Raw genomic sequence first — 10,074 nt, 5'->3', positions numbered from 1 at the left:
GCCAGAGTATAAAAAATATGGATCAGATCATATTTGAATATCCGATCCGTTTCCTACCACCACAGACCTTACGGTCCCGCCCATTCTCCCCGGCCCCCTCCCTTTCCCCCTAAAACCACGCCGATCCATTCCATTTCCTCGCCACGTCATCTTCCACGTCGACCACGGGGCCCACCCCTGCCTATAAAAGCTTCAACGTCTCTCCAGCCGTTCGGGCTTGCCAACAACAGCAAGGAAAGAGCGACAAAAAAATCGTCGTCGTATCGTCGTAGACGTTGTTCCAGGAGAGAGAGAGAGAGAGAGAGAGAGAGAGAGAGAGAGAGAGAGAGAGAGAGATGGCCGGAGGGAGTATCCAGGAGTAGCTCACCACCACCGCAAGCACACCCGATGGAGTCAGCCGGAGCCGGCCGGAACCTGGCCACGGACGCCCTGCTGGCGTGGTTCAAGGGCGAGTTCACGGCCGCGAACGCCATCATCGACGCGCTCTGCCACCACCTTCGGTTCATCAGCGGCCCCGATCGTCGGCCGGAGTACGACCAGGTTTTCGCCGCCATCCACCGGCGCCGGATGAATTGGATCTCGATCCTCCAGACGCAGAGGTACTTCTCCATCGCCGAGGTCGTGGTGGCTCTCCGTGACACCGCCGCAGCAGTCGCAGCCGCCCGGAGTGCGGAGGGGGAGGAGCAGGCGGAGAGGAGGAAGATAGTGGCGGAGGCAGATAGGAGTAAGGGAGTAATGGAGGAGGAGAATGAGGATGAGGAGAGGAGGAAGATAGTGGCGGAGGCAGATAGGAGTAAGGGAGTAATGGAGGAGGAGAAGGAGAAGGAGGAGGCGGAGAGGAGGAAGATAGTGGCGGAGGAGGAGGAGAATGAGGGAGTAAATGCAGAAGAGGAGGAGGAGAGGGGTGAAGGAGTGGCAGAGGAGGCGGTGGAGAAGGGGGAGAGAAGAGAGGCGGTAGAGGAGGAAGAGAAGCAGGAAGGCGTCACGGTTAAGGCTTCCAAATCGGAGATGCGGGGAATGTTGGATGAGGGAAAGGATGTGCAGGCGGAAGGATCGGTGGTGGAGAAGGATGATCCGGCACCCGGCGATCTCGGAGTTTCAGGTAAGTTTTCGAATCAACTTTTCTGTAGAATTTTGATTCCAGGGGTTTGTTCGAATAGGTTTTTATTGAATTTATTGATCGCCGTGTTTGTTAGGAGCAAAAATTGCATCTTTATTCTGTAGGAACAGGGAACCGAGGGTGGAGAGCGTATGGGAGAATCGTCGAGTGCACTGGTCACTCTCCCGAGTCGAACCGGTACTGGACAATCTTGTTCTCGAATGAGGCCGCAGGATAATCCGAGTCCTTTACGATTTTTAATGTTCGATTAACGTTTCATCTCGTCATCTGAGTCTTAGTAAACGTCTCTCCCGAGTCGTTTTCTGTCAATTCCTTTGAATCGAGTTGCAGGGCGTTGGAGGAAGACAAGTAGTCTCAGCGAGCCAACTAGCCACTCGACCGAGTCGATTTGCCTGTCGAGGACCACGGTATCGGCGTGTCGACTGGCCGGATGTTCAAGTTGAGTGCGCATAATCCGAGTCTTGCGGGTGCTTTACGTGTTTCGTCCGAGTCGGAAGTCCAACAACCGGTTCTAATTGTGACACCAAAGTTGGCAGTGGAAGGAGAGGGAAAGAGTCGCGGCAAGTCACTAATCACTTGCCGAGTCGAGCTAAGCGGCGCATTAGACCTAGTCATCCGGTTGAAAGGCGATTCTTTGGCGAGTCATCGTTTTTAATCCTCCCATTTTTTCCAGTCGGCAGAGTGCAGGACGAGTTTTCGACTGTGCTTTCCATGTCTGTTCAGTTCTGTCGACTCGTCTAGTTTGCACCGAGTCAAAACAAGATCGGGTAAGAGTATGAGCGAGTGGACGAGCGACTCTTCCGAGTCTCGATCTGAGTCAGTTGACCCACATTTGAGACAGCTCGGTGGCTTGCGGCAAGCCACACTGGCGTATCGCAATTTGGTGAGTCCATATTCGACCAAGTCTTTTTTTGATAGGCACATTCGACCGAGTCGAGGGCGACTCATTGCTTCTCCGTCTCTAGATCTCTTCCGAGTCTACGGGACGATTCACGTTGGGACGGAAAATGTAGCGCGGTGAACCGGTAGAGTGGTGTTCGTCCCTTCTCCTTTTTTCTTTCTTTCTCCGTGTCTCGCTTTTCACTCTGTGTGGCAAGTTTCAGGTACCTGTCATGTCGTTTCGGGGGAGGGAATCAGGAATAGACGACTCGGGAGAGATGGCTCAGCCTTTCTTCCTCTTGTACGTATGGTCGAGAAGAGGAGTTAAAGGATCGGGCAATCTCCGATACGTATCGGAATCGTGCCCGCCTCCCTCGGGTCATGGGATGCTTTATGAACCCCCGAAGCGAGGTCTGGGTGGGTTATTTTTTGGGTGACAATAGAGCATGGAAGGAGGAGAGATGGTTCTGCTGGATGGGTAGGATTGAATGCCATCCTATTTCAAATGATGATGGGATCCGTTTCCAAAGAAATCTGACCCGACGTGAATGGTTTCCGTGGAAATGGGGGTGGCCATTGATTTTGGGGTTATTTTTCTGGGTCAAAACGCTAGCTACCGTGGGGCCCACGGAAATGCTTCGTGTTTTGTAAGTTTCCACGTAAACCCCAGCATTTCTACAAACGGGCCCATAATCCATGTGCCTTTCTGGGGTTCACAAACTCGGGCATCTTTGGGCGGCTAAATGTACGGGGATGTGAACCCCACCATCTTAACCGTCGGCCACCAAAAATGGGTGGCCTAGATTAGTTGTTGGTTCCGGGGTTCAATGATGAGACTTCGCCTATTTGAGCCCCCGCCAAAAAATGCAATGACTTCAGGATTTTTAGTCTAATGAGCTATTTCTCAGAAAAAACCAAACGGGTTTTTTAATGCGAAAACAAGGCTTTGAGGTTGTTAATGGGAACGCGCTTTATGCCGGTCCTGTTATTCTCTTTCAATGAAAGGAGTGCAACAGGTGGCTGCTAAGTGAATTTAAAAGTCAAGTCAACACAGTTAGGCTGCCAAGTGTACTTTGTGAAGACTGTTTCGGGCATTGACAAACTAAAATCCATGATGTGTAACAGTCAATGCACGCATCTCGGATCTCCTTAGCTTATAGAAAGGCTGCTTCGTAGCACAAAGCCATGGATTTTTTTTCGGGGCCCTTCTTTCAACCAGCAGTTAGTGGTGGAACTGTACTACGGCCGTAAGGTGCTACCCTGTGTCACAGGGATACTCCATTTTGGTTGCGTGTCCTTGATGTCCAAAGGGCGGACAACGCTCAGACACGATTGACATTATTTTAATAATTTAAAAAAATATTTTATTGCACCTTTAATAAAAAAGTCATTGTTAATGATAAAATATAAAAATCCATTGGTACCTACGGGCTTCCACTTGTCTGGTAGGAGGGGTTAGTGCAAGTCGCCTTGTGTTGGGGACGTTGCAAGTTCAAAACCCAATGGTACTAATTGTATAACTGGTGGGGGCTGCCTAAACCCAGCTTGTCTATTTTCGAGTTTTGTTGGAGTAGCAGGCTTAAAACCCAATGCACCTTTTTTTCCTGTAAAAATGGTAACACAATGGTATAGGCTTGACTTTTAGGTTCTAATCTCGGTCGCTGCATCACTTTTCTATAGGTCAAATAGCTGTTTTTTTACGTACAGAGGCCTCTGGAGATAAAACAGAGTGCCTATGTGAGTTCGGCTCATCTTCTGTTTATTTTTGTGTGTGACGATGGGGGTTGATCTCAGTTATGCATAGCCTTTTGTGTTTTGAATATTCTCTTTATGTCCTTTTATATTCTGAATATCCTTTCGACGGTCCTAAATCCTACGCTCCCAAAGTGCTAATATGTCGTCTTAACCAGAGACCAAACTGTTTCTGAAAGAAAAATAATGAGAACGCATCAAGTCAGAAGGCAGCTCTTGCTTGGGGTATGCCATCAGAGATGCCTTGGATGCCGTCCATCCATTTGACGGACGCTTGTGGATCACCCATTTCTGGTCTATTGAAATTCTAGTGTTCATTGAATAATTGCTTGATCTATATTGTTCCGTATGGTTTCTCTTTATCTGTTGGATAAATAATTAGAGTATCGAAACATAAATTAATGAAAATACATACAACCATATTTTGGAATTTGGAGTACCCGAGTCATCATTTAGAGAAGTCACATGTTCTTTTATGGAAAAAGATGCATGTCCTCATTTGGTCAAACGCAGTAACCTAGTCATCAAATAGAAACGTCACAAGTCATAGCCTTCACCATGTTGTAACCGGCCGTGCTAACCACCAGTCAAAGTAGAGCAATTTCAGTAAATAAATCAAACATTGGCATCCCTATACATCCCAAGGGATTGAGATTCAAAATAATTACTTAATCGTGAATAGGAAGAGAAATAATAAGTTTCCTAAAGTACATAGATAAACATCCCATTTGTGTATAAACCTTGGAGCAATTGTGTTACAGTTCATTAAGGTACCCATCGATTATAGTTTAACAAGCAATTGAATCTTACATAAGAACTAATAGGTGTGCCATAGGATTCAATGAAATCCACCTTGTTGTGCCCCCTAGGTCCCTCCTGCTTATATAAGTGATAGTTCAAAGTTCAAACAAGTTCTTTTGTTGCTAAAGGGCTTGATCAGGTTGATAATGATCTTGGATGCATAATTTCATATAATGGAATTTTGTTTCTAGTGTAATGTCATTTTAGGTTCACTTTATTGATGGTGTTCTAACGTGTCTGCTTACTTTTGAGCAAAGGACAGGAAAATTAGGTAGAATAGGTTGTTCTGAATGATAAATTTCTTTTAGATTAGAACCAGACAATGGCTTTGAATATTGCGAGTTTCATGATTGGAATTGTTGGTCTGCATCCTGCATTACTAAAGATAGGTTTTCTAAGCGCTTAGTAGGCATCCTTAGACTTTATAGGTGGTTGTACATTTCTTACATCTTATTTTCTGTTTTCGGTGTTAGGATTCTCAAACAACTCAGATGCTTTGGAAGATGTCCATACCGTCTTTGAGTGTGATGGTTGTAATCAAAGGCCAGAAAGGGTCAGGACTACTAAAGGTTTCACTGCCAAGGAGCCAATAGATGGACATATGGCGAGTTCTTTGCAATTCAAGACTTATTTTCTTCATTGAAACGTGTGTGTCTGTGTGTTTAAATACGCGTTTCATTGCGTGCCATTATCTATACGTAGATGCATGCTTTGAGGTGTGCGACTGTGTGTCGTCGTAAGGCATGAAAACTAGTCTTGTTTTTTTGGTATCTTGTTGGCAGGTTAATGTTGCCAAAGGACTAAAGTTGTACGATGATATATTTATTGATCTGGAGCTCTCAAATCTGGTTTCTATTGCTAATGAACTGCGTGTTGCTGGTCAAAAGGGGGAGCTCTCAGGCAGGTTCTCTGGCCTTTAATGTTATTTTATTTTTATCTAGTCGATTTGCATAAGCACTGGCAATATTTTCAGCAAAATAATTCATGCAATGTGATATTTTGGTGATCAAGTTTAGCATTTTAATGACATAATGCTATCAAGGTGGCTGTATGCCTTTTCTCATAATTAATTTCCTGTTGTTTTAGCTCGCCTGTCAAATTACAAGCATTTCTGGACTAAGTGCACATTGCTGAATATGGTCAGCCATTCTAAGATGTTACCTTAGCTAACATTGGTTATTTCTGATTTTTGGGATAAGCAAGAAATAAGGAGACTCTGTTACAATGGATGTAGTTACAGATGTATAATATGTGATCAGGCATTCTTAGAAATAATAAAGAGAAATGAAAGATATCAATATCCCACAGAAGCAAGCCAGAAAATTGAGATTATTTACAAGAATTTATTGCAAACCAAAGCAAAGCTTCTTTTTAAAACGTGTTTAGAAATCTTTTTACTGCACATATGAAATTTGATAAACAATAAATCTTTCCTGTCTTGTCAATTAACTGAAACTTCTGATAGGACAAGTCTCTAATGCTTGTTTTTTTTCCATAATAAAAGGCGAGGATGTGTGTATGTATCTTGTGCAGATTCTGGAATTGCCTAAGCAGAATATAAAAATAAACAAGGAAACAGGAGAGCCATATGAATCTATACTTTTTTCTCTTATGTAATTTTCCCACAAGCATGTTTATCTACATGTGCTACTTCAAACCAAATCTGCATTATTGTTGTTTTTACCATCTATTGTTTTTGCATATGAATTCAGGTGAAACATATATATCCTTCAACAAGCAATTGAAAGGCAACAGAAGAGAGATGATACAGCTTGGTGTTCCGATCTTTGGCCAGAAGAATGACAAGCCAAGTAACTCCCACTCTTTATGTCTGGTCTTCATTGGAGTGTACTACCTAAGGACTGAACTTTCTGTTTTTCATTTTGTAGCTTTTTCCCTAACAAGTTTGTCCCGCAACTGTTGTTTGATCTTTCTTGGTTCTCAGTTTTTCTCACTTTTAGTGCTATTGACTTTCTTTCTTTCTTTTCAATGTTGTTACATTAATCATAAATGATAGATTTGCATGTTCTTTATACTGAAAAGGGTCCACACATGCTATGAACAGTCTTTCGGAGCTAACATATGTTGGAAAGAATTGCATGTATGTCACTAGAACTACTGTTGTCAATCAACTTAGATTGAAATTGAGCTTGGACTTGCCTAAAACTAACTAATTTGGCATAGACACAGGTGAATCTAAGCTCAATTCTTATCAAGTCATAAAAAAAAATCTGTATGCCGTCGGTATTTTTGGACATAAACACCATGACTACATTCAATTGCATGCAGATGATTTCGAGTGGACTGACATCATAAAAGAAAAAAATTATGATATACGGCTTGATATTTTGCAAAAAACAGACCTTGAAACATTTGGAATTCAATATCCAATAAATTTCTCTCTACTGACAACATACAAGTTTGTAGTGTTCATTTTTTGGCCATTGCATATTCTGATTTAGCAGTTTCTCGTGCTGCTCTCGGTTTGCAGAAAACGTTGAACCAATTCCAGCTGCTTATGAAGCTGCCATCGATCGCTTGGTCCAGTGGCGTTTAATACCAGAAAGCAGAAAACCAAACTGTTGTATTATCAACTTCTTTGATGAGGTATATTTTTTATCTTTGTTGTTAGGAAGTACCTTATATCGCCCACCCCAATTGTTTTGGGATGAAGGCGTAGTTGTTGTTGTTTTTTGTTGTTAGGAAGTACCTTGTGATAAAAACCACGGCAAAGCACAATTAGACCCAGTTTTCGAGTGAACAGATGCTACAAAATTGGGCCCTAGTCTGAAAACACTTCTTTTCTTAGGCTAATGAAACACATTTTAAGGTCAGTGAGGCTCTTCTTGAAAACTGGTCTATCTTCCCCTGCTCCCTTCAATTTATCTTCAAATTGCTACAACCCTAGGAGGACCAAGACTTGGCCTGAGCCAGCACATTGTTGCTTTTCCTTTGAAAATAGGCCTTGTCACTCAATCCTAATTTGGGGCTAATTGGCTGCCCTATCATGCCATCAATAGCTCAACTGTAATTCTTAAAGTCCACCATGACTCCCCATGTTCATTGACTATTCCAGACTGAAACTTAAAGCTGCAACCTACTCTAAAACAAATAGAAGTGCCTTGCCGGGTCTGCAGATTTTCTCTGAATGGCCTGATCAATTAAGTGATAAACTTGGAATCTCGGTTCAATTAGTTACTAGCTACACGTGCCAACTAATACTGTGTGAATTAGTAGTCCTGAGTTTCATTCCCCATCCTTGCAAATCCATAAAAAATTTATAGTTTGCTATGTGTTTCTTCATTATTGAGCAGGGGGAGTGCTCTCAACCTTATTTAAAACCACCACATATTGAGCAACCGATTTCTACCCTTTCACTGGCTTCTGATTGCAATATGGTTTTTGGCCGAATTCTCATGAGTGATCGCCATGGTAACTACAAGGGCTCACTTGAGCTTCCACTCAATGAAGGGTATGCACTCAGTTCAAACTTCAAATCCTCCATTTTCTTTGTTGTTGAACAACCAACACCATAGCAGCTGGGAAGGTGCTCAGACTGCCTACTGTCTTGTGAGAGGAAGGCTCCTTAAGTCCATTTTGTCATGCAGGTCACTTGTAGTCGTGCATGGGAACAGTGCAAGCACAACTCATGCAATCTGCCCGTCTCCAAATAAAAGAACTACTGTTACATTTCTCAAGGTTTGCACCCACGCCAGCAACCATACTCGGCAATTGGTGAGCTCTCGGAAGCCCCTCTTGGCAAGGAGAATGACTCTTTGGCAGGTGAGTGGACTCCAAGACAAGGACTTTTCAGGCAAGCTGGTTAATACCCCTCGCGGTTGCAGAGCAATGGCCAGTGCTCCTAGATTGAGAGTCCTTCATGTCCCCTTGGCCTCGGTTGCACCAGGATGGCCCCTGATCGTGCAAAGAAGAAAGGCACCACCTGCTGGTACTGGTGTCTTCATACCTTGCAATGCTAACTCAGCTGGCTCTAAGACCAGTCTCCGGCCAGCCAAAGAAAGAGACAATCCTGAAGACAATTCTTTAGGTTAATCTCTCTCTTTTCTGTTTTTAGTTTGTTGTTAGATCCGCTGATTGAGACAAAGAGGGCAGAGTGCTAGTAGCAAAGAGTTTAGAGAAGAGAGAAACTGTGCAGTGAAAGATTTGGTGAATGTTATTATTGTTCTCACATTCACTTTGTGTTATATGGTTTGGACCAATTTTGTTGCTTGCTTCTGGCATCCATTTTTGTGTCTACTGAGAATGCACTTATGCATCAATGAGAGAGAGGTCATATTTTATGCTGTACTGAAATGGGCCACCTATCCTTGAGATGGACGGACATGGTGGAGCTCTCTCATTTGTTTAGCAGGGTTGCCATGCCTGTCCAGTCCTCCATTTTCAGTTGTGGTATCATGCCTATCAGGATTCAAATGGATGATTGATCAGGAGGGATCACTCTGTTGAATGCAGTGGATTCCCCATGCTAGGACCCTAACACATTTAAAATATGAATCTGCTAGAAACCTAACACGTGAAGATGATTAGTATACCCAAGTCGGTTTTAATGCCCTAAAGCGACAGAAATGCTTCATATTATTACCAGAGATTCATCTGAATGACTTTGAATTTTGTAGTAACAGGGGCCAAATTCAAACGGAATTCAATAAGGCAGAGCTGAATTTTGATCTGAAAGCTGTTAACATGTGTTTTACATGTAAAAAGTACAAACTGATCGAGAATTAGATTTGAAGAGAGATCCAATAAAAAAATAATGATCTGACTTCAGACCAGAATCCCGATTTGATGAGTCCAAATTCAATCCTACTACACACTTGGATCTTATTTTAAGATCTGTACCTGAGAATGAGGTGTGAGACATGAACCAAAAAAGGTCATACCACAGCCGGTCCATTTGCGTGTGCACCTACTAGTGTGGCAGTAAAATTAAGAACTTGATCCAGTGATAGCCATTAGATTAGCAGCGTAGATTTGAGTTGGATCCTTTTCTGGTATAGCCATTTCATACTGCTTTCTTTTCCAGTCTTTTTACATTTTGCAAATTACACAGTTTCTTTGTTTATCTTCAAGATTTTACCTTCTCCTTTCTCATGATTGAATCAGGAATGTTTAGGAATCACACTATTGAATTCTATTTATCATTTTCTTTTTTCATCTTCATCTAGCATTATCCAGGTCTGGTCTCAGTTGAAGGTTTTATGGAGTTTGTTAAATGGAACAATTTGGAGAAGTGTACTCTTTTAAATAAGGAAGCAATCAATCTTGAATGATCTGATTCCTGTCGAATCTATCGTCTGCACTAAAAAAACATTACAGCACATAAGCCTAAAAAGACATAAAAAACAAAAAAAAAAGACTGGACAAAACGACTGAATAATACAACAAAGAACATGCACTTATAACTTTTTCATGTATAACAAATAAAACAAAGATAATCCAAAGAAAACAATTTTATTCTCAATACAATAGGTTACAGCTATAAAATACATAGTCAAGTGATC

General features: G+C 42.5%; 1 protein-coding gene across 1 annotated transcript; it reads left to right on the top strand.

The window, feature by feature from the left end:
• The first annotated feature begins 219 nt into the window (after positions 1-219).
• LOC149815431 (RNA demethylase ALKBH10B-like) lies at positions 220-8,772 on the top strand. Its single transcript, XM_089990678.1, has 7 exons — positions 220-1,102; positions 5,026-5,156; positions 5,335-5,452; positions 6,265-6,363; positions 7,044-7,159; positions 7,867-8,024; positions 8,161-8,772. Exons 1-7 carry the CDS (start codon positions 388-390, stop codon positions 8,603-8,605), a joined length of 1,782 nt encoding a protein of 593 aa, XP_089846804.1. The 5' UTR covers positions 220-387; the 3' UTR covers positions 8,606-8,772.
• The last annotated feature ends 1,302 nt before the right edge of the window (positions 8,773-10,074 follow it).

Source organism: Nuphar pumila, chromosome 15 (assembly GCF_984573655.1).
Source record: "Nuphar pumila chromosome 15, dmNupPumi1.hap1.1, whole genome shotgun sequence".
Taxonomy (NCBI): Eukaryota; Viridiplantae; Streptophyta; class Magnoliopsida; order Nymphaeales; family Nymphaeaceae; genus Nuphar; species Nuphar pumila.
This window is presented reverse-complemented; position numbering and strand designations above follow the sequence as displayed.